At 45.3% G+C, this 25,098-nt stretch overlaps 1 protein-coding gene across 3 annotated transcripts in view; it reads right to left on the bottom strand.

Annotated features, from left to right (window-relative positions):
* Nucleotides 1-25,098, bottom strand: part of ACOX2 (acyl-CoA oxidase 2) — a 36,602-nt gene that overhangs the window by 3,660 nt on the left and 7,844 nt on the right. For 2 of the 3 annotated variants that reach the window (XM_089919499.1, XM_089919498.1), the window contains exons 8-13: nt 24,654-24,826; nt 22,461-22,623; nt 14,882-15,072; nt 13,151-13,321; nt 10,554-10,659; nt 6,495-6,712 (exon numbers count right to left, since the gene is read on the bottom strand). In XM_089919499.1, coding sequence (XP_089775625.1) covers nt 6,495-6,712; nt 10,554-10,659; nt 13,151-13,321; nt 14,882-15,072; nt 22,461-22,623; nt 24,654-24,826 — 1,022 coding nt within the window. Of the gene's footprint in view, nt 1-2; nt 1,990-6,494; nt 6,713-10,553; nt 10,660-13,150; nt 13,322-14,881; nt 15,073-22,460; nt 22,624-24,653; nt 24,827-25,098 lie in introns of those variants that run through there. The other variant, XM_089919497.1, reaches the window with a different exon arrangement.

The raw sequence follows: 25,098 nt of genomic DNA on the forward strand, positions 1-25,098 counted from the left end.
GAGAAAAAAACAAAAGAGTTGTATTTTAGATTGCTTTTCCGAATCTGATTAATCTGGGATGGTGAATAACAACACCTAATTAAAAGTTGCATCATTATCCACTTTTCGAACAACTCGGCTTTTTTTTTCTTTAAGTTTTAATTTTTGATCAGTTATATAAGCACAGCATAAAGAGTCAAATAGTTCTTCAAGGCTTGTTATTGAAAATCAGCATATCCCTGCCTCTCCCCTCCATTTCTTCCCCCCTACCCCTAGAAGCAATCAGTTTTAGTCTTTTAGCTGATATTTTGGGAATTTACCCGAATGACTCTAAATGTCTTGTTTGTATTGCTACTTCATGTTCATTGGTGCTAGATATTATCTGTTGACTATTACAGAAGATACGGATTTATTTTAGCACCACTCTCCTCAGCAGTACCGGTCATCCCCCCTCCCCATCCCCCAACCTCTGCTTCCTCCCCACGGCCTTCCTGCCTCCCAATATAATTACAGTTTTGGCCAGACTGATATTCAGTGCTTACCCTGTTATGACTGTATGTATCCTGTATGTTAGTATGAGTTTATGTATTCTGTTCACGGCGGAGCCACGTTCCCACCACATCTCTCCTGTTCTAGGGGTCGCTCTCCAGCACTTCTGTCATAATTCTTAGTGATTTCACTGTCTATGTGGAAGTTCCTCTAAAACTTGATTTCTCAGTTTCTTGAATCTTCTCCCCATTGATCGTGTTCTACAGCCTCGCTCTGTCACTGTCTGCCAAGATCACGCACCAGGCCTTGTCATCCACATCAGCATCTCACTATAGTCTCAGCCATGTTCTTGTCACTGTCACCTCTCTTTCTAGCTTACTCCCTCTACTATTCTGACTTCTATGATTCTTATTTTCCCTCTCAAGCGACAAAATTATTTTAACCTATGGAATGAAATATTAAAATAATTGTTCACATGCTTCCCTTCCTTTTTTAGCAGAGGATATAAAATAAAATATGTGATTATTTGCACTCTTCCTTAACCCTCGTTTCACAGAGTATTTGAGGTGACTGAGATACTGTACTTATTTAATCCTTTCTGGATGGCCTTTAATCATTATTATGAAATGATTTTCCTACAGGGCTGTTCATGATTCACCTACTGCCTATTTAAAGTCCCTCATCTACATGGTGTCACTTCCCTCATCTGTCTGAAATTCCATGGTCTATTATATTCACTCCCTCCAAACAATATTCATCAATTTTTCTTGCTTTGTCATACTTGTTTAGCAAAACCCCATTCCTCGTTATTTCCAGTTTTCCACCGACTTTGCCCCATACCTTTGTAACAATATATGGCTGGAAAAACCAATACTGACTGTTGTAATAAGGACTCAAGTGGGCCCTTATTGCTACCCGGCAGTCATATCACATTCTAATTCATTTACTCCTTCATTCTCTTAGATGATTATCTCCCACCTTCTCTTTGATCTTCAGATCTACACTACTCACCCCCCCATCTCTCTCAACCTAGATGACTTTGAGTCCTATTTCACGGGTAAAATAGAAGTGGTAAGAAGAGTTCCACAAGTTCCCACCCATGCATTTAAATATATGGGGTTTTCTCTCATAGTACAGGTAAACTGTCCAGGTTCCCAGCTCAGACCAGTCCCTCCTCGTCCACTAGATGCCTTCCCCTCCTGCCTAGTAGAGAGCAATGTTCCAGAAGTCCTCCTGCCTTTCCCCTATAACGTCAAAATTCCCCTCTCTCCCAGATCATTTTCATCAGTTTACAAACAAGCTGTCATTTCTCCCACCTAAAAACAATCATTTGGGGCTTCCCTGGTGGCGCAGTGGTTGAGAGTCCGCCTGCCGATGCAGGGGACACGGGTTCGTGCCCCGGTTTGGGAGGATCCCACATGCTGCGGAGCGGCTGGGCCCGTGAGCCATGGCCACTGAGCCTGCGCGTCTGGAGCCTGTGCTCCGCAGTGGGAGAGGCCGTAATGGTGAGAGGCCCGTGTACTGCAAAAAAATGAAATAAAATAAAAACAATCATTTGACTCTATTTCCCTCTCCATCATCTGACCCATATCTTGGCTCCGCTTTGTGACAAAACTTGAAAGACTTCTGCTTGTTGATGCTTGCTCTTTCTAGTTCTTCTCCCCCTCTTCTCAACTAGATCTGTTCAGGTCTTCACTCCCACCATTCCACTGAAGCAGCTCTTGTCGAGGTCACCTCATCATCATCTTTGGAGGGTCCCACGACTCTGTACTTGGGCCTCTTCTCTTCATACACTCACCCCTTGTGATACCATCCTTCTCATGGCTTTAAATACCAACCATATGCCAGTGACTTCGAAATTTCTCTCTCCCGTCTCTCCTGCCTACTAACATCTTACTTGATTTCTAGCAGGCTCTTCAAACTTGATGTATTCCAAACCAAACTCCTGACCTTCTAAACCTTCTATCCATCCTGCCCAAACCTGGCTCTCCTGTAGTCTTCCCCGTTTATAGTAAATGGCGACTCTGTCCTGGCCCAAAACCTGAACTCCTCTCTGTCTCTTACATTCCATATCTAATCTGTCAGCAAATCTTGTTCTACCTTCAAAATACATCCAGACTTCTACCACTTCCCACCACCTCCAGTGCTATCACCCTGGTCCAATCCAGCAGCATCTCTCCCCTGGATTATTGCAGCAGCCTCCTGACTGGACTCCCTGCTTTTCACTCTTGTCCCCCTCCCGAGTCAGTTCTTAATATGGCAGCTGGAGTGACCCTTTAGAAACACACCTCAGATCTCCTCAGATTGGGTCTGTCCTACGCTCAGAACCTTCCTTGTTCTCACACAAAGTGAAAGTCAAAGTCTTAAGTCTTTGCAGTGACCTACACCCACCCCATTGTCGTTCCCAGTACACCCCTAGTTCTCTGACCTCTATTCTCATTCTCCATCTCAGTCATGCCGCTCCAGCTGCTGCGGCCTCTTCTCTGTTTGCTGGATGGACATGCCAGGCACTCTGGCTTCCAGCATTTGTACTTCTCCTTTGCCTGGAATGCACTTCTCCCAGCCAACCACATGGCTCCTCTCACCTCCCCACCTCCAGATCTTTCCTCAGACATCACTCTCCCCGAGAGGCCTTCTCTAACCTATTTGAAACTACAGTCCTCCACCCCCACCCCCAGCATTCCTCATTCCCCTTCCCTGCTATCTTTTTCTTCGTAGCGTTTATTACCACTTTGCACACTATATGTTTGACTTATTTTGTGTATGTGTGTTTGTTTCCTCTCCTCCAGTCTGTCGCCTTTTCAATCTGAAACTCATATCCTTCGTTTGAGGAGTATTTTCTTGAATTATTTTGTTAATGATTTGCTCCCTTCTGCTTTCTTTGTCTTCTCTTTCTAGACCTGTTCTTTAGATGATGGACAGTTAGGATCAGTCCTCTTACTATGTTTAGCTTCTCTCCTATTTTTGTGTCTTGCCTTTTTGCTTTCTTTCTGCGAGATTTCTGCAGCTTTGTCTTCCAGTCCTTCAACTGAGCTTTTCATTTTCACTATCATTAATTTCATAGAGCCCTTTTTTTTTTTTTGGTTGTCTGAATATTACTTTTTAGGAAATGACATTCTTGTTTTGTGGTTGCCATAGCTCCTCTTAACTCTTTGAGGATATTACTGATCTTTCAAAAAAGTTCTCTTCTCTGTGAAGTTTCTTTTGTGACCCTCGAGTTGCCTTGTTCTTGCTTGGTCTCTGTCTTTTATGTCAAGGGCTTTCCTCAGGTGTCTGGTGATCCCTGAGTGTCTGATCATAGCTAAGAGTGGGGCATTAACTACCTGATTAGAAGTCTGGGTGTGCTTGTCAGTGTGGGGTTCCCTGTGGGGTGAACTGGGTATACCATTGGGGGACCTTGGTGTCAGTGTCTTTACTTCTCTCTCCTTTGGGCTGGTCAGATTCTCTAGAGGAGGATCATGTTATCATTTTCCTGCAGGACACGAGCCTGGCTGCCAATTTGCTGGGAACCAGTGGGAAAAGAGGGCTGGGGGAGAGGACTGTCAGCATTGGCCTATAAACATTTATTCAAACCCCTGTTTTCTGTAGGGTAGCCTGATGTTCTTCATCCTCAGCTATGCCTGACGTCCCCTAGTCTGTAGACCCTCTGTTTACCCTCCTGCCAGGGTGCGGTCAGGGAAAGCCTTAAAACTACTCAGACAGAAGGGGAACTGGGGATTCAACTCCTTCTGAAATAGACTTCCAACCCATCCTGTCACGTTTACCTTCACCCCCATTGCCAGAGGTCCCTGGTGCTGTAGTTCTTGAGGTTCTTTGGTGGCACTTGTTTGCTTCTTGGCTTTTCCTACTGCTGGTTTATGATTCAGTTTATTCAGGTCTGCTAAGTCACTGTTTTTCCATCTGCTCTCCAAATTTCATGTTTCCTCTGCTGTTCTCTTTCTTTTGTGGGTTAATGCCTTTTAAAATTTAAATTTTTATGGGTTTATGCCTTTTTAAATTAATTTACTGACGTTTTAGTAGGGTTTCAGGAGGGAACAAAAATAAATGCATATGTTCAGTCTGCCATCTTTGCCTGGAAGTCTCCCACCTGAGATTTTATGACCATTTAAACAACTAAAAACTGTTTTGGTCAGTTAATTACCATAACACAGAGAGCTGGTTCTTAGTGTCACTTAGAATAGTGTGCCATCCTTCATTTGTCATCTCAGAAATCTGAGGGCGATACTGAATAATCGAGGCATGGAACACAGAACTGTTAAAAGCATGGAGCCTGTTACATACCTAATTACCCTGCAGTAGTCGGAAGGTTACTTAGGAACCATAATGTGAGTAAATCAGTTTGTGGGTTTGATGCATGCATAAGTTGTCTATTTGTGTCAGTGCTGTCTTTCTTGTCTTGAATTGTAAGCCTCTGGGGCCAAGGGAAGCACTTAGCGTGCTGTTGGAGATTAAAAAAATCATGCTTATAGGTATTAAGGTGATCGTTTGTGTTTCATTATCACTGGCAATCAGGGCTAGAACATTATTGTCTTCATGTGCTTTTAAATGCCAAGCGTTTCAGAAAGTTAGATACGCTTGGGCTTGAACTGTGCAGTACTCAATCATGCTATTAATGGTTCCCACCACTGGATTCTCTATATTAGGGAAAGTTTAATACCCAGGGAATAATTATATCAAAGGTAGTTTTTGATAATTTTTGAAGATTTAATTGAACAGACATTTACTGACCACCAAATATCTGTTAGGTGCTTATTTGGAGTCATATGTAACATGTTGCATATTGTTAGAAAGAAAAAGAACCTGGTTTAGTTTTTTTTAAAACCTCCTTCATGAATATCTTATTTTATAAAAAAAAATTCAAATCTTTATTTATTGGCTGGGCCGCGTGGGATGCGGGATCTCATTTCCCTGACCAGGGATCGAACCCATGCCCCCTGCAGTGGAAGCGCAGAGTCTTAACCACTGGACTGCCAGTGAATTCCCCTTTCTTTTTGTTCTTAGTCTTGTTGATAATGTGAACTATTGGAGGTTCTAGGGGAAAAGTCATATACACATGTGTCATACCACATCCAGCCCCCAACATACACAACAGGCATCCTATTTTTTCAGAAAAGGTGGCGTTATCAAGTTAGCTCATTTTCCATCTTATGGACAATGGTTACTAATTAGTATTAATTTCTGTTTCTTCCAGTGCCCTGGTCATGTTGGGGCTTTGGTTTTTATATGTTTTTAAAGTGATCATTTAGATTCTATGTAAGTGACAGGATGAAAGTATTGCATTAGTATGTCATGACCCTAAACTGCACCGCCTTATGCTGCATATAAAAACTATATTATTGTGTTACAAATCAGCATGTGAATTACTAGATTTTAAAAATGTCGTCTTGAAGCTGAGGGAGTATTAAAGTGAGCTTAGTCAACTAAGCATATTCAACAAAGATAAGGATACGTTTGAAATAAACAATAGCCCAACCTTCACTTTAACATACAGTTTAAGAGCACATGCTCTGGAGGCAGACAGGTCCTCGATTGTACCCAGACCCTCCTCTGGCTCACTGTGTGACCTTGGGCCCTAAGCCTGAATTTCCTCCCCTGTAAAATGGGGAGCGTAATAGTATCCACTTCAGAACCCTGTCAGGGTTAAATGAGATGATGTATATAAAAGCTTTTGGCATAGTGCCTGCCACGCATAAGTGTTCCTTAAGTATTAGCTAAGACCAAGGCTCATTAATATTATTAATATGTAGTATGCTTTTATTCATATTCTGTAGATTCTGTCATTTCTGGACAGTGTTGAAGAGTTCGATTGAGGTAGCTAGATAATTTATTCTTAAGCATTTTTAGTTGCGATTTTTCCCCCATTTTTTCCTTTCATTAATTCATAATGCTTTACGTTGGTGTAATGATGCTAGGATGTAAACCTGTCCAGGGCTGCTGCTGCTTTTGCCAGACCCCCATTTAACAAGGTTTTAGAGTTGAAGGTTTTGGAGTTTGAAGTGAACAAAGGGCTTAGGGCAGCCACTCACCGGATGAGGAGGAGAAGGTCCAGGTAGGCTTTTCTTGCCACATCTATTTGGGCGCCGGATAGGAAGCCATCATGGAGAAAGTCGCCCGTGTTAGTCATGATGCCATGTAAAGCATAGAGATCACAGAGGCGTTTGAGCACCTGCTGAATTGCTGGTTGATTTTCCAGTTTCTCCAGAGCTTCTGTAAAAATCTTCACAGTGACATAGTAGAGGTGTGCCTACAAAGACACAGAGATGCGTTAGCCTCTGATTTCTGCCTCGACAAGTCATCCTGGAAGCTTGGCAAAACTACTGGAATAAGCTTGCTGTGGCCATGTGTTTCCCAGCAGGCTGACAAGCGCTGCCTTTCTACTAGCTCACTGCGTCTGAGCCTTTTTGACAGGGGTGTGTGCACGTGTGTGTGTGTGCGTGTGCTGGCGGCTGGTGGGCTCTGGAGCTTGGTCCTTAGTTTCCTCATTTTCCTTGGGCCAGTCAAGTAGGTTTGAAAGCAGAGAGAGAGAATACAGCAGTATTGGAGGCTGACCTGGGGACAGTGGAGGACAGCACTGCTTTTCTCAAGAAAACAGCTACTTATTGTCTGCTGTGTTCAAGGCAGTGGTTGTGTGTGTGTGTGTGTGTGTGTGTGTATGTGTATGTGTGTGCCTTGAAGTGAGAGAACAGAGGTTCAAGATGTACATGAAATTTATCCTAGCTAGACTGTAAACTCCTTGAGGTAAGCTATTTAGCCCATATACAACAGTCCGGCTTTGTCGGTGGTTAAAGTAATACTTTGATGCTGGTTGGTAAGTGACCACTGCCTTCAACTGGCAAGAACCCCCTCTGCCAGCCTTCTTCCCAGGGATGCCCCTCCTCCACACAGCCCAGCAACTAAAGGTTTAACGCCGCCCGACCCAGCAGGACGCTTTTCCCTTAGGTCTGAAGTCCTTTCTGATTGGTGGGTGCTCCTGCCTTACTGGTTATTAAACCCTTCTCCCTAAGACAAATGCACATTATTTTTATCTGGTAGGATATACGAGTTCTATGGGAGGAGAGAGAAAAGGAGAGCATATATATTAGGTCTTCTCAAATTTTTATGTGTGTACAGATTACCTGGGGATTTTGTCAAAATGCAGATTTTGGAATAGCTCCCCAGTAATGCCCATACTGCTGGTAGTGACTTGAAGTAGCAAGGCTTAGAGTGTCTCGAGGGATCAAAGGAATTTACCCGAGGGACAAGGAATGAGGGTAATAGTCATTCTTAGGCAAGGGAGAACTGCACGGGCACAGGGCTATACTTTCAGGAGGCTGCAGCAATTTAAGGGTAAGGTGAGGTGATGACAGGGAACTGTGAAAGTCAGGGTGGATGGGCAATTGGGACCCAGGTCGATGAAGGGCTGTGAATGACGTGGTTGGGATTTTATTCTGTGGGGGTCAGGGGGCCACCAGAGTCTTCAACAGGCCAGTGACCTGATGAGGTTTCTCACTTGGAGTAGATCTGCCTTTCCCAGGGAGGCCTCACGTGGGTGCTAACAATACCACTTTGCCACCTGGACCTGGGGTGCTCACAGCCATGCTGGGTTTGCAGCATTTGAATATGGAAAAGGAGAAGATGTGCTCTGCTGCCCCTGCTGGGTCAGACAGCCCTTGGTGTTCAAACTGGACCCAGTTTGGCACAGCTGGAGAGCCTCACTTTTTTCACTTAGGCCCGGTTTCCCTTTTCTAATTCGAGAGCCACATCCTTAAATTCTCAGGGACCTGGGTTTAAGAGTGGAGTGATGAAGAGCTGCCCAAGGGCCTCTGCCTTACAAAGCAGGAGGAGGACCAGAGAGAGGAAGGTGGCCTCTTCCTTTGGGGAAAGGCTGAGCCAAACCTTGGCACCATGCTCTGAACACAATGAACTTTATTTATTAGTGTGTGTGTGTGTCTGTTTCAGTCTTGCTTCCTGCCTAATTTAGGGGTGGGGGTGGGATGTGTAGCATTTATAGCCTAGGTGGCTCTTCAAGTTGTACAGGTATTAACCCATTTAATCTTCACAATAATCCTACAAGTTAGGTACTATCAGTAGCTCCATTTTGCAGATGAGGCCTCTGAGGCATCGAGAGATTAAGTTCCTTGCCTGCCCAAGCACTGGCTGGTGGGTGGTAGCAGTGAGATCCAAACCAGGGTAGTCTGCCTCTCGGTTAAGTTTGTACTGTTAACCGCTGTGCTGTGTTGCCAAAGCCACCAGAGACTGAGGCGAGATTATAATGGGCTGGGACCAGAACTTAGGCCAGGGTCCGATCCTCCTCCTCCACCCCTCTGCCACTGTTCCCCACCCCCCCTCGTGTTGCCGTCACTCTACCTACACATTTGTGGTTTCCAGATGAGACCCAGTTGGGTACTTGAGGTTTCTGTAGAGTAGATGTCCTCCCAGAGCCCAAAGACCAGAAAGCGCAGATTTCCCTGCGCATTATGACTTTAGAGACTCGGTTTGGGCACCGCCTTCCCAGGAACCCGCTCATCCTTAAAACTGAGGCTATGCTTACTTTCCCTCTCAGGGTCATTTAATATGAGGTAACCCTGGCAAGCAGTGTCTGGTGCATGGCCGGCCATGGGTTTGGAAAGCAGGCGAATAATGGGCAGGTGTGGCTCCTTTTTAGGTGTCTGGTGAGAGCACAGCATTTGCTTACCCTCTTCTATGTTGACCGGACATTTGACACAGCAGGGGTGTGCCTCTGTGACGGCCGGAGCGGAATGGAGGGTGGCAGAGTCAATACCGGCGCCGGCCGATGTGATGGAGGTGGCAGGTCACCAGGTGGCGCTCATGCCCAGCCTGCCTGACCAGCCCTGCCCCGCCCGCCCCATGAGGGAGGCTGCAAAACGCTTCTGGGCTCCGCTGTTCTAGCCTGCTATTTTTGGGGCCTGCTGCCTGAGGATTGAAGGGAACACCTTGGTTTTCCAGCTGTAGGTAGGGCCAGAGTCCCAGCTGCCTTAGCTAGAGCTCAGCAGTCATTCCTACCTCCTTCCCACTGCATTGCTCTCTGAAGCCCGTCCCTTTCTCCTACACCCTTAATATCTCTGCATCTACCCGCTTCTCTCCGTGCCCTCTGGCAGATTCATGGTCTGGATCACCCTCAGCGCTTGCCCAGACTGCTGCTGCCTGCTCCGTCCTGGCCTTTAGCCTCCAGTCCATTCCACCCCCTGAAGCCTGTATGATCCTTGTAGAATGAAACTGATCGCTTCGCTCCTCTGATACAGACCCTGCAGAGGCTTCCCACTGCAATGAGAAACAGAAGCCAGACTTCTCACAGTGGAGCAGAAGGTGCCAGGCCTTGCCTATCTTTCCTCCTCCCCTATCCTCCTTCCTGTCCTGGTTTGTCTTCTTCCTTTAGGTTCTCCTTGGAAGGATGTACATCTCCTCCCAAGCACCATGCCTTTTCTTGCCTCCTCCTTCTACACCTCCTCATCCCTTTGCTGGGACACCTTCCTGTCCAAAGCCACAGCCTCCACCCCTTGCCTGGTTAATTTCAGCTCATCCTTGCAGTCCTGGCCTATACGCCGCTTCTGAGAAGCCTTTCTGACTCCTCAAGGTGGGTAGACTTGCACCTGCTCTGGGATCTTGTGGCAGCCTGTATTTCCCCGTGACAGTGCTTTCCTGATCGCAGCCGTCTGTGGACACTGTTGAGCCCCCAGTACCCAGCCTGATGGCTGATGTTGAGTGGGTGCTCAAATATTTGCTGACTGACTGTGAATTATGCGCAAACACAAAACGTAGTGGAAATGGAATCAGACATCTAAGGATTGCCTGTGGGGCTGAGGAGAGACTTGACCTGCTTTTCTATCTGGGAGGAAATATTGAACAACCTGAAGCAAATCCAATAACACTGCCTCATTACACTTTTTCCCTAAGAGCTGCCAGTAAGATTGCTTTGGAGTTAAGTCCTTTAATTAAAATACCCTGGACTAAAGCCTCGAAAGTCAAATGAAGGCAGCCACTGAGCAGGGCTGGGGAATAATGGCAGAGTTCTGATTTTCTCAGCAGGACAACCTGCTGGGGAAACAAAACAGGTCTCTTTCAGCTTTAGCTGATGGGCAGCTCACCTTGGCGGCCTGGAGATGTATGACAGTGGTCTGGTTCCATGCCTCGTGCCTGTCAGCCCCAGATTGCATGAGAGTCTGTAAATGATGCACTGAGTCCTTTATGAGCCTAAAGGCCAAAGAAAAAAGGTTCTGTTTTTGAACAAGTGGGGAAGAGATGGGTGGCATTTGGTCCCAGGCTGCCTGGGGTCCCACAGAAGTAGAAATAATACCAATTTATTGACCATTTGTTTGTGTTACAAACCTAAATACTTGATATACATTATCTCTTTAACCCTTTTAAGAGTAGGCATTCCCAATTTGCAGTGGGGAACACTGAGTGCTAGAGAGGCTAATTAACTGGTCCAGGGTCACGTAGCTAATAAGGAGTGGAGCTGTTCTTAACCTCCTGGCTGTAAAGCCTCAGGGCCCTGGGCCAGGCACCACCCCTTCTTTCTAATGCAGACTCCATCCTGATACCAGTGTTTTCAGGCCATTCAACTGACTGACTTCCTATGCCTGAGCAAGGAGAGTGGTTTTCCTCTGAAGGCTGGTGAAGCCTGTCAGTCACCCAGTCTGCTCTAAGTTCTACCAAAGGGACCTTAAAAAAAAGAAAAGAGGAGAAAAGAAAACCAATCCTTGTTCTCCAAACCACGAAATTGGTAATTTGCCATTTAGTTAACCTTTATTCTTTTATTTTCTATTCCCTGCCCATCCACTCATGACCCTTGGAATTTGTATGCAAAACAAACTGTTTATTAAGCAATACTTATTTTGCTTTGTCATGGGATAGATAAGCACATGTCACATTGAGTTCTAAGCAAAAAGCAATATACAGCCGTCCCTTGGTATCTCTGGGGGGATTGGTTCCAGGACCACCACAGATACCAAAGTCGAGATACTCAAGTCCTGGTATAAAAGTGTAGTATGGTCACCCTCCTTATTCACAGGTTCTGCATCTGGGGATATAGAAGACCAACTTTGATGGCATTTTAATTACCCTGAGCAGCCTTATTTTGCCTGCCCCACTGCTCCAACTGAAATGTTAGTTCTGTGAGACCTGGGCTTTTTTTTTTTTTTTTTTTTCCCCTACATTGGGTCTTCGTTGCTGCGTGTGGGCTTTCTCTAGTTGCGGCGAGCAGGGGCTACTCTTCGTTGCGGTGTGTGGGCTTCTCATTGCGGGGGCTTCTCTTGTGGAGCACAGGCTCTAGGCTCATGGGCTTCAGTAGTTGCAACATGCAGGCTCAGTAGTTATGGCTTGTGGGCTCTAGAGCGCAGGCTCAGTAGTTGTGGCGCACGGGCTTAGTTGCTCTGTGGCATGTGGGATCTTTCGGACCAGGGCTCGAACCCATATCCCCTGCATTGGCAGGCAGATTCTTAACCACTGTGCTACCAGGGAAGCCCGAGGCCTGGGCTTTTTGTCGGACTGGTTTACTGATAGATCCCTAGTGACTGGAACAGTGCCTGGCAGATTATAGGTACTAAATATTTGTGGTAAAACATAAATGAATGTCCCAAGTTGCTTGTGATCTTGAAATGACTATTAACCATCCCTGAGACCACAGGTTGGGATATAAGACCTCATATTATATAATGAAACTATTTTTTTCCAGGATTTTATGGTGTTTTAGTTGGGGAGGGGCTCAGAAGTTTTCCTTTCTAGGTAGCTAAATCTCTCCACCTTTTCCATGATGGTGTCTTTATTCCCAGCCCCCTGGCATGTTTGGACATTCCTGACATACAGTAAGTGTCCGACGATATTTGCTGGATGACAGAATGGAGGAGTCCTTGGTCTTGTCTGTGTTACCTGGAGCCTACTAGACCCTGGAAATAAACATATACTATCCCTTGTTATAGTCACATTTTTGAAAATTATTTTTAGATTGTGGGATATTTCGAATATGTGAGCACAGTTGTCCCTCTGTATCCACAGTTTCCACATCTTCAGATTCAACCAAGAATCAAATATTTGGAAAAAAACATTCTAGAAAGTTCCAAAAAGCAAAAATAGAATTTGCTGCACGCTGGCAACTATTTACATATCATTTGCATTCTATTTACATAATATTTACATTTTATTGGGTATTATAAGTAATCTAGAGATGATTTAAAGTAAATGGGAGGATGTGCATATGCAAATACCTACACATAATATTGCAAATCTGCAAATATCCCATTTTATAGAAGGGACTTGTGCATCCTGGGAGTTTGGTATCCGCAGGGGTCCTGGAACCAATCCCCTGCAGATACAGATGGATGACTGTATTGCTTTATTTATTAGTATTTACGTACCAATACATATGTAGTATTTACATATGGGTACATTCTTTGTAATGCAAACCACAGTGAGAACCTAAAGATTTTAAAAATTCCTTGCACTGGCTAGAGAGGTGATGTCTTCCTACTATCTTGACCAGGATGGGGAAGTGATAGTGGTCCATGGCTGACAGGTGAATTCTCCTTTCTGCCCCTGGTGGCAGGAGCTGAGAGGACTGAGGAGGTTGGGGAAGGGGGTGGTTTTTGGAAGAGTATCCTAGAATGTCCACCCAGCCAGTCCCAAAGGCCTTAGTGGGAAGGAGCCTGCCCCCAGGTGGGATGGTTGATTTCTGAGCTTGGCTTACCTGGCTGCCACGTGTGCCCAGGCCGTGGTGTAAAGCTCTGGGTGGAGGAAGTCGGCTACATTTTGGGCTGGGCACTTGGCCAGGTCAGGTGCAGTCAGGTATGCAACAGACTGAGGGAGAGACCTCTGTGATGTGGACTCCTGAGCCTGCAGGTAGCTCTTCACCAGAAACCTAGGGGGCAGGGGTACCAGCAGGTGAGAGGGTGGGGAGCCCTGAGGGACAGCCCAGCACCCCTCTCCCAGCGTCATGCACTCTTATGCTCCCCGTGGGAGAACCAAGGCCACCCACTTTCTTTCCCAGGTCCCTACTGATAGCTACTCTTCACTCAAAAGCCGAAATGCATCCCGAGGCTGTAGCTTCTTTCACAGTGAAATGGAGCTGGAGCTGTAGACCGCAGACATTCTCAGACCATGAACATAAATTCTTTTGATACCTGAACAAACAATCTTTTCTCTTGGTTAAGATCTTATGATTCGGGGATTTATGATGAATTGTACAGTGATGGTGGAAATTAAATTTTCTTAGCTCATAAAAGGATAGATACAAGATTGCAAGCATGTATAGGAGAACTACAGGTGACTCATAGCTTCTTCCTTGTGCTAATCCAATGGTTAGCGGCTCTGGGTCAGACAACCCTGGATTCCTCTGCAGCTCCACGCTTCACTTCCCTCAGCCTCAGTGCCTCCATCTCTAGATGAGGATGGGGTCACCTGAGAGGGGGTTTGGGAAAACTGAATGAGATAATATTTGCAGAGCACTTGGCACAGTGCGGGGCATAGAGTATCTAATACATGATTTTGTATTCCTTTTGTAATTTGAAAAGAAAAAACAAATGTTGTATGTTTAAAATTTTTTAAAGAAATGTTACATAGCCAATTTGCCAGCAGGTCCTTTCTCCCTGCCTGGAGAAGTATTTGGCCTGTCTACTCACCTGAGATAGACGCACGTGAAAGGCCTGGTCAGCCACAAGACCCACAGACATAAGAGAGAGAGAAAGAAACTGCCTGTTGCGGGGAGGGGGAATCAGCCATTCCTCCCTGCCTTTCAGGTTGGAGCCTCCTGGTGCAGACCCTGTGCTGAACCTGGAGATGCTACAGTGAACAAGGCCGGCAGACTCCCTGCCCTCAAGGCCCGTCACACAAAAAGAGACGCAGTGGGGGGGGGCATCTGAAGGAAGTGTCATTTTAGCTGAGACCTGAAGATGAGGAGGAGCCTGGCGGTGGAGAGGATTAGGGGGAGGGAAGTGAGTGTGCAGGCCCCGAAGAAGAAACGTGTGGCTGGCAAAGTGAGCAGAGGAGAAGGTTGTGAGAGGATGGAGGGGAGGCAGGGACCATGTCTTAAGGTCCTTGCAGGCCACAGTGTGGACTGTGGCATCTTCCTGTGAGCGGTGGGAAGCCATTGAAGAATTTCAAGCAAGGGAAAGATGTGATCTTCTTTAGGCTTAAAAAAAATCCCCCTGGCTGCCTGTGGAGGAAGGACGGAAGTGGGGCAGGGTGGAAGCAGCCGACCAGTGAGGAGATTGATGTTGTCCCGGTGGAGGGTGTGGTAGCCTGGCTGGGAGCTGCATGAGTCTGGGGAGAAGTGGATGGATTGGAGACATAATGTGGGAGTTGGACAGTCTGCAGACGGTGGTCCCCAAAGTCTGCTCCCTCTGTGGGCATCAGATGGTGCTTCAACCCAGGCAGAAGCTTGGTGGGGTCCCTGAGGGTTGGACAGAGACGTGGGCCTTACCTGGCTGTCTGCAGGTAGAGCACCGTGTTCTCACCCTCGTAGGTGCAGGAGGCTGTCACTCTGGTGACCAGGGAGGGCAGGCCGCTCAGCTTCGAGTAGCCATGTCCACCACAGGCCCTGCGGCACAGCTCAGCCCCCTGGACGCAGAAGTCCGACACCAAGGCCTTCATACCTGCACTCAGTGCGTGAAGCTGCAAAAACAGGAAGGGGGTCAGGTGGCCTAAGGGACCGTTCAGTTACAGCCATGCTTACCACTCATGGAGCGCCCACTCTATGCTGAGAACAGCTCTGTGAGATAAGAACTGTTTCCTCAGCTCACAGCTTTATGAATGAGAAGACTGAGACTCGGGTTACATGACTCACCCAAGGTCATAAAAAGAGGCAGTGTCGCTGTAGGGGCAATAAGAATGAAGGAAAACTGTCTAGACCAGTGTCTCCAGGATCTTGGGAAGAGAGTGCTTCTAGGATTGGTCTCACCATTATCCAGGAGCTGTGGATTTTGCTGGCAGGGAGAGGTTTTGGAGGGCTTGTCTGTGAGGATGCAGGTCCACCATCAGCCCACTGCTCTGGGTTGTAGGAGGGGCTGCCAGGCAGCCAACCTGGTTTGAGTTTTTGGTTCTTGAAAGCCCTTACCCATCTTTCACACTTTCAAGTCCTTGGGAGGAAGGGTCATGTCCCTTAACCTCTCTGTGCTTCACTTTCCTCATCTGTAAAATGGGTATACAAATGGTGCCTGCGGTACAGTTGGAAGGATTGCTGAAGCAATGCTTACAAAGCAGAGAGCCTGGACAGACCAAATCTGTATGTAAGTCCACTGTCCTTTATCTGAGAATCTTGGGCCCAGATGCGTTTTGGAATCAGATATGTTTTGAATTTTAGAAAGGTAAAGCAGCGCATTTAAGGTAGATTATATATAATACCCCTAGAGGAGTCCAGGGAGACCCTAGTGATCCAATGTATTAATATTTTCAGCTGCAAAATGTATTCACACTCAGTGGGATAAATCAGCTTAATTCAGGTCAAACTGTGCCACCAAATGAGTTCTAAATGACTTTTGGTTTTCAGAGCTTTCCAGGTTTCAGAGACACACCAGGGGGGACTTCCCTGGTGGCGCAGTGGTTAAGAATCTGCCTGCCAGTGCAGGGGACACGGGTTCGATCCCTGGTCTGGGAAGATCCCACATGCCGCAGAGCAGCTAAACCTGTGTGCCACAGCTACTGAGCCTGTGCTCTAGAGCCCGCGAGCCACAACTACTGAGCCTGCTTACCACAACTACTGAAACCCGTGCCTAGAGCCCCTGCTCCGCAACAAGAGAAGAGAGATTGGTTCAAGGTGGTGAAATAGGAGGACATGAGCTCACTTCTTCTTGCGGGAGCACTGGAATCACAACTAATTGCTGAACAGTCATCGACAGGAAGACACTGGAATTCACCAAAAAAGTTCAAGATACCCCACATCCAAAGACAAAGGAGAAGCTGCAATGAGACGATAGAAGGGGCGCAATCACAGTAAAATCAAATCCCATAACCACTGGGTGGGTGAGTCACAAGCTGGAGAATACTTATACCACGGAAGTCCACCCACTGGAGTGAAGGTTCTGAGCCCCACGTCAGGCTTCCCAACCTGGGGGTCTGGCAAAGGACCTGGGAGGAGGAATTCCCAGAGAATCAGACTTTGAAGGCTAGTGGGATTTGATTGCAGGACTTCAACAGGACTGGGGGAAACAGAGCCTCCACTCTTGGAGGGCACACACAAAGTAGTGTGCACATCAGGACCCAGGGGAAGGAGCAATGACCCCATAGGAGACTGAACCAGACCTACCTGCTAGTGTTGGAGGGTCTCCTGCAGAGGTGGGGGGTGGCTTGGCTCACTGCGGGGACCAGGACACCGGAAGCAGAAGATCTGGGAAGTACTCCTTGGCATGAACCCTCCCGGAGTCCGCCATTAGCCCCACCAAAGAGCCTGTAGCCTCCAGTGCTGGATCATCTCAGGCCAAGCACCCAACAGGGAGTGAACTCAGCCCCACCCATTAGCAGACAAGCAGATTAAAGTTTTACTGAGCTCTGCCCACCAGAGCAACACCCAGCTCTACCACCACCAGTCCCTACCATCAAGAAGCTTGCATAAGCCTCTTAGATAGCCTCATCCACCAGAGGGCAGACAGCAGAAGCAAGAAGAACTACAGTCCTGCAGCCTGTGGAACGAAAACCACATTCAGAGAAAGATAGAGGACTATGTACCAGATGAAGGAACAAGATAAAACCCCAGAAAAACAACTAAATGAAGTGGAGACAGGCAACCTTCCAGAAAAAGAATTCAGAATAATGATAGTGAAGATGATCCAGGACCTCGGAAAAAGAATGGAGGCAAAGATTGAGAAGATGCAAGAAATGTTTAACAAAGACCTAGAAGAATTAAAGAACAAACAAACACAGATGAACAATTCAATAACTGAAGTGAAAACTATACTAGAAGGAATCAATAGCAGAATAACCGAGGCAGAAGAACAGATAAGTGACCTGGAAGACAGAATGGTAGAATTCATTGCCACAGAACAGAAAAAAGAAGAAAGAATGAAAAGAAATGAAGACAGCCTAAGAGACCTCTGGAACATTAAACACACCACATTCGCATTTTAGGGGTCCCAGAAGGAGAATAGAGAGAGAAAGGACCAGAGAAAATATTTGAAGAGATTATAGTCGAAAACTTCCCAAACATGGAAAAGGAAATAGCCACCCAAGTCCAGGAAGTGCAGAGTCCCAGGCAGGATAAACCCAAGGAGAAACACGCCAAGACACACAGTAATCAAATTTACAAAAATTAAAGACAAAGAAAAATTATTAAAAGCAACAAGGGAAAAATGACAAATAACATACAAGGGAACCCCTGTAAGGTTAAAAGCTGATTTCTCAGCAGAAACTCTACAAGCCAGAAGGGAGTGGCAAGATATACTTAAAGTGATGAAAGGGAAGAATGTACAACCAAGGTTACTCTACCAGGCAAGGATCTCATTCAGATTTGATAGAGAAATCAAAAGCTTTACAGACAAGCAAAAGCTAAGAGAATTCAGCACCACCAAACCAGCTCTACAACAAATGCTAAAGGAACGTCTCTAAGTGGAAAACACAAAAGAAGAAAAGGACCTACAAAAACAAGCCCAAAACAATTAAGAAAATGGTAATAGGAACATACATATCGATAATTACCTTAAATGTAAATGGATTAGATGTTCCAAACAAAAGGCATAAGCTTGCTGAATAGATACAAAAACAAGACCCGTGTATATATATATATATGCTGTCTACAAGAGACCCACTTCAGACCTAGGGACACATACAGACTGAAAGTGAGAGAATGGAAAAAGGTATTCCATGCAAATGGAAATCAAAAGAAAGCTGGAGTAGCAATACTCATTTCAGATAAAATAGACTTTAAAATAAAGAATGTTACAAGAGACAAGGAAGGACACTACATAATGATCAAGGGGTCAATCCAAGAAGGAGATATAACAATTATAAATATATATGCACCCAACATAGGAGCACCTCAATACATAAGGCAACTGCTAACAGCTATAAAAGAGGAAATCGACAGTAACACAATCATAGTGGGGGACTTTAACACCTCACTTACACCAATGGACAGATCATCCAAACAGAAAATTCATAAGGAAACACAAGCTTTAAATGACACAATACACCAGATAAATTTAATTGATATTTATAGGACATTTCATCCAAAAACAACAGATTACACTTTCTTCTCAAGTGTACACGGAACATTCTCCAGGACAGATCACATCTTGGGTCACACATCAAGCCTCGGTAAGTTTAAGAAAATTGAAATCATATCAAGCATCTTTTCTGACCACAGCACTATGAGATTAGAAATAAATTACAGGGAAAAAACCCCATAAAAAACACAAACACGTGGAAGCTAAACAATACATTACTAAATAACCAAGAGATCACTGAAGAAATCAAAGAGGAAATCAAAAAATACCTAGAGACAAATGACAACAAAACACGATGATCCAAAACCTATGGGATGCAGCAAAAGCAGTTCTAAGAGGGAAGTTTATAGCAATACAATCCTACCTCAAGAAACCAGAAAAATTTCAAATAAACAATCTAACCTTACACCTAAAGGAACTGGAGAAAGAAGAACAAAGAAAACCCAAAATTAGTAGAAGGAAAGAAACATAAAGATAAGAGCAGAAATAAATGAAATAGAAACAAGGAAAACAATAGCAAAGAGCAATAAAACTAAAAGCTGGTTCTTTGAGAAGATAAAATTGATAAACCTTTAGCCAGACTCAACAAGAAAAAGAGGGAGAGGACTCAAATCAGTAAAATTAGAAATGAAGAAGGAGAACTTACAACAGACACCGCAGCACATCAAAAGAGACTACTACAAGCAACTCTATGCCAATAAAATGGACAACCTGGAAGAAATGGACAAATTCCTAGAAGGTATAACCTTCTAAGACTGAACTAGGAAGAAATAGAAAATAACAGACCAATCACAAGTAATGCAGTTGAAACTGTGATTAAAAATCTTCCAACAAGCAAAAGTCCAGGACCAGATGGCTTCATAGGTGAATTCTATCAAACATTTAGAGAAGAGGTAACACCCATCTTTCTCAAACTCTTCCAAAAAATTGCAGAGGAAGGAACACTCCCAAACTCATTCTATGAGTCCCCCATCACCCTGATACCAAAACCAGACAAAGATTCTACAAAAAAAGAAAATTAGAGACCAATATCACTGATGAATATAGATGCAAAAATCCTCAACAAAATACTAGCAAACAGAATCCAACAACACGTTAAAAAGATCATATACCGTGATCAAGTGGGATTTATCCCAGGGATGCAAGGATTCTTCAATATACACAAATCAATCAATGTGATACACCATATTAACAAATAGAAGAATAAAAACCATATGATCATCTCAATAGATGCAGAAGAAGCTTTTGACAAAATTCAGCACCAATTTATGATAAAAACTCTCCAGAAAGTGGGCAGAGAGGGAACCTACCTCCACATAATAAAAACCATATATGACAAACCCACAGCAGGAATCATTCTCAGTGGTGAAAAACTGAAAGCATTTCCTTTAAGATCAGGAACAAGACAAGAATGTCCACTCTCGCCACTATTATTCAACATAGTTTTGGAAGTCCTAGCCACAGCAATCAGAGAAGAAGAAATAAACGGAATCCAAATTGGAAAAGAAGAAGTAAAACTGGATCACTGTTTGCATATGACATGACACTATACATAGAGAATCCTAAAGATGCCACCAGAAAACTACTAGACCTAATCAATGAATTTGGTAAAGTTGCAGGATACAAAATTAATGCACAGAAATCTCTTGCATTCCTATACACTAAACAATGAAGGATCAGCAAGAGAAATTAAGGAAACAATCCCATTCACCATTGTAACAGAAAGAATAAAATACCTAGGAATAAACCTACCTAAGGAGGTAAAAGACCTGTACTCAGAAAAGTATAAGACACTGAGGAAAGAAATCAAAGATGATACAAACAGATGGAGAGATATACCATGTTCTTGGTTTGGAAGAATCAATATTGTGAAAATGACTGTACCACCCAAAGCAATCTACAGATTCAGTGCAATCCCTATCAAATTATCAGTGGCATTTTTTACAGAACTAGAACAAAAAATCTTCAAATTTGTATGAAGACACAAAAGACCCCGAATAGCCAAAGCAATCTTGAGGGAAAAAAACGGAGCTGGAGGAATCAGACTCCCTGACTTCATACTATACAACAGAGCTACAGTAATCAAGACAATACAGTACTGGCACAAAAACAGAAATATAGATCAATGGAACAGGATAGAAAGGCCAGCAATAAAACCACACTCCTGTGGTCAGCTAATCTATGAAAAAGGAGGCAAGGATATACAATGGAGAAAAGACAGTGCCTTCAATAAGTGGTGCTGGGAAAACTGGACAGCTACATGTAAAAGAATGAAATTAGAGCACTCCTTAACACCATACACAAAAATAAACTCAAAATGGATTAAAGACCTAAATGTAAGGCCAGACATTATAAAACTCTTAGAGGAAAACATAGGCAGAACACTCTTGACCTAAATCACAGCAAGATCTTTTTTGACCCACCTCCTAGAGTAATGGAAATATAAACAAAAATAAACAAATGGGACCTAATGAAACTTCAAAGCTTTTGCACAGCAAAGGAAACTATAAACAAGATGAAAAGACAACCCTCAGAATGGGAGAAAATATTTGCACATGAATCAACAAAGGATTAATCTCCAAAATATATAAACAGCTCATGCAGCTCAATATTAAAAAAGCAAACAACCCAATCAAAAAATGAGCAGAAGACCTAAATAGTCATTTCTCCAAAGAAGACATGCAGATGGCCAAGAGGCACATGAAAAACTGCTCAACATCACTAATTATTAGAGAAATGCAAATCAAAACTACAATGAGGTATCACCTCACACCAGTTAGAATTGGCATCATCAGAAAATCTACAAACAACAAATGCTGGAGAGGGTGTGGAGAAAAGGGAACCCTCCTGCACTGTTGGTAGGAATGTAAATTGATACAGCCACTATGGAGAATAGTATGGAGGTTCCTTAAAAAACTAAAAATAGAATTACCCTATGACCCAGCAATCCCACTACTGGGCATACCCAGAGAAAACCATAATTCAAAAAGACAAATGCATCCTAATGTTCATTGCAGCACTATTTACAATAGCCAGGACATGCAACCAACATAAATGCCCATTGTCAGACGAATGGGTAAAGAAGATGTGGTACATATATACAATGGAATATTACTCAGCCATAAAAAGGAACGAAATTGGGTCATTTGTAGGGATGTGAATGGACCTAGAGACTGTCATATGGAGTGAAGTAAGTCAGAAAGAGAAAAACAAATATCGTATATGAACGCATATATGTGGAATCTAGAAAAATGGTACAGATGCACCCATTTACAAGGCAGAAATAGAGACACAGATGTAGAGAACAAACACCAAGGGGGGAAAGTGGGGTTGGGGGTGGTGTGATGAATTGGGAGATTGGGATTGACATGTTTACACTAATATGTATCAAATAGATAACTAATAAGAACCTGCTGTATTAAAAAAAATAAAATAAAATTCAAAAAAAAAAAATAGAGAAGCCACTGCAATGAGAATCCCGCGCACTGCAAGGAAGAGTAGCCCCCGCTCGCCGCAACTAGAGAAAGCCTGCGCGCAGCAATGAAGACCCAACACAGCCAAAAATAAATAAATAAATAAATTTATAAAAACAAAAGAACACACCAGGGATTGTGCACCTGTGTTCTATACACTATCTGTGATCATTTCCTCTAACATGTTTGGAGCTTCCTGGGGGCCAGATGTAGGTGGATTTATATGTCAGGGTACAGTTCACCTGGGATGTTGGAAGTCTGCAGAGGGAGAAAGTGGAAAGAGCCCATGGGCGCAGGATTGGGGCTGCTTCCCAGTGGGAGGACCATTTCAGCCATGGTCCCAGCTCCTGCCCCCCAGAGAAAGCAGGTATACCTCAGGCAGGAGTCTGAAGTCTCTGTCCAGAATGGAACTGTAGGAGCGATGGAAGAATTCCAAGAGGCTCTTTGCCACAAAGTGGAATGCATAGGCCTTGGCCAGCGGAGGAAAGAGTTTCTGCTGCTGCGTCTGGTAGTCCAGGACTTTTACCTCTGGGTCACTGAGGGGAAGAAAAGCAGAAGATTTGCTACCTGCCACATCCATCTTCCCATATCCCCAATGCCATAAAAGCCTTAAAAACGGACAGTTTTTTATAGCTCACCGCAAAATTTGACGTAGACTGACGTGACGCTAGTAATAATCTTAAAATTCCATCTAACATGAATATCCACACATTTCACTGTAGAAATATTAACATGTCCGCTTATGGGTGCTGCCCCTTGTGGAGGTTTACAGTATACGCACCGTATTAACCTGCTAAAAATCTGGAAAGTTCTGAATTCCAACAGATCTGGCCTCAAGGATTTTGGGTGAGGGGTTGTGGCCCTGAAGCCCTGATTATTTGAACCTTGACCTTTCACTGTCCAGGTGCATGTGCTGTGTGCTGGGAAATATGTGGAACCTAATTGATAACTGAGGATGTGAACTTGGGTTGGATGGAATTCCGAGGTAGGGATTGCACCCGCCTTGTCCATTGCTGTGTTCTCAGGGCTAGAGACTCTGTTCAGCATTAGGGGCCTTCGGTAACTATTAGTGGATTGATATGAATGTGAGACGCCTCCCGTGGCTGATGGGGAGAAACCTGGTGTCTCTTCTCTGGGCCAGCAGCCCCTCACCTGGACATGTACTATTATAACCATCCCAGTCTTATGCAACCCAGAAGACTGGGCTGCGACAGGATATCATTGGCAATACCTCCTTCCCAGCTCCCCTGTCCCCCAGAGAAGACTCCCTCAGCCCGGGATTCTGAAGCCAGGCTGGCTGAGGGTGATTTGGGTTTGCCAGTAAAGGACCCTGGGCTGAGGGCCTGGCATGCTTCACTGCGTTTCAGCCCTAACACCACCCTGGAAGAGCGTTTTTGTCACGCCCATTTAGTTGACGAGGAAGCTGAGGGACAAAGAGGTGGGGTGGCTAATCTAAGCTCCCGGAAGTGGCGGAGCTGAGGGTGGCACCGGGTCTGCCTGGTGTTTGACCCTCAGCCCGTTTTGCGTTAGAGAACTGTGGATCCTTGAGCCCATGGTGTGGAACACCACCGGCCTCTTGAGCCAGACATCCTCAAGTTCCAGTCCTGGTAACCTCACTCTTTCCTTTACAAGTGAGAAGATAGGCCCAGAGAGGGCAAAGGACTTGCCAAGGGGCGCTTACTATAGTTGGGGCGAGAACTGCCAGGTTAAAGCTTGTCTCTGCTCCATGAGCTCGGTCAGTTATGCTGTGTCCAGCCCCACCCTCTCTCCCTGTGCTCATGCTGCGGCCCCATATGCCCAGGCTCCAGTTTGCTGCATCCTGGGTATGTGCCCATTTGGGACATATTTATCCTAAAAAATTATTTGTTTACCTAAAATTGAAATGTAACTGGCAGTCCTGTATTTTTATTTGCTGAATCTGATAACCTTGTGTGTGTGTGTGTGCACATGCGTGCGTACACATACATCAAAGCAGAGGGTACAGTGAGCCCTTTGGTGCCATGGAGTAGACCTATTAGCCAGACAGAACCACATACAACAAAATGGGTGCAGACGTGGACGTACCATGGTCAGATGTTGGCAGTCACAACCAGACAGAATCAACTGCAGCCAAATAGTCTGACGTGACAGCCAGGTTTTTCCAGACACAGTCACTCACACCTGACAGAACAATCTTGGGAGCCACATTCACCCACAGCTTGGTGCCCAGCTGATCCAGATACACTCAGCCAGTCACAGCCATACCCAACTGGATTGAAACAGTCCGAGTTTGTTGGACAGACTGAGTCAGATCTGGTGGTACAGGGCCGGAGACACAAGATCACACAGAGCCTGATGGGGCCAGACACTGACAGTCATAGGTTGGGCCAGCTGGTCAGCCTGGATTAGAGAGAGCCAGATAGAGACCCCACAGACCAGATGGGCCAGGTCCAGGCGAATGTGTGGGCAAGGGGGGGGGTAACGTGTGCTCCCAGCACCCCACTCTGGCGGAGGGTTAGTGTCAGGGGGTAGGCACTGTGGGATCGAGGTAGCCCGGGCTGCGGTGGCTCATCTGGGCGCCGCTTGCCTGGGCCGGAGCCGGGATTGGTGGCGTATGACCGAGTAGCGGATGGCAATGACACAGGCCTTCTGCAGCAGTGGTATGACCTCGTTTGACAGCATGTCCACCCGCACCACCACCATGCTGAGGTAGTTGCTCTTTGCTGTTCCGAGCTTGATGTAGGTACCATCTGGCAAGACCTGGTAGACCAAGGACAGGCAGTGGGTCTGAGCCACGGCTCCCCAGCCTTCCCCACACCCAGAACTGTGGTCCTCCATGCCCTGAAAGCACCACGGTCCTCAAACTGCTCACCCGGGATAGGCACAGCCAGCCGCCAGCCAGAATGTGCTGGTGTGGCCACGCTGATTCTTAAAACTGAAACGCTCCTGTGCTTGTTGCTAAATAGCCACTGCCCAAGTGTCTTGGTTCACTGCTCCTCTCCTGTGACACCCCAGACCTCCCCACAATCCAC

The sequence above is a fragment of the Delphinapterus leucas genome, chromosome 10 (assembly GCF_059928025.1).
Source record: "Delphinapterus leucas isolate spDelLeu-1000000601 "Yukka" chromosome 10, BTC_Dleu_Yukka2, whole genome shotgun sequence".
Classification (NCBI taxonomy): domain Eukaryota; kingdom Metazoa; phylum Chordata; class Mammalia; order Artiodactyla; family Monodontidae; genus Delphinapterus; species Delphinapterus leucas.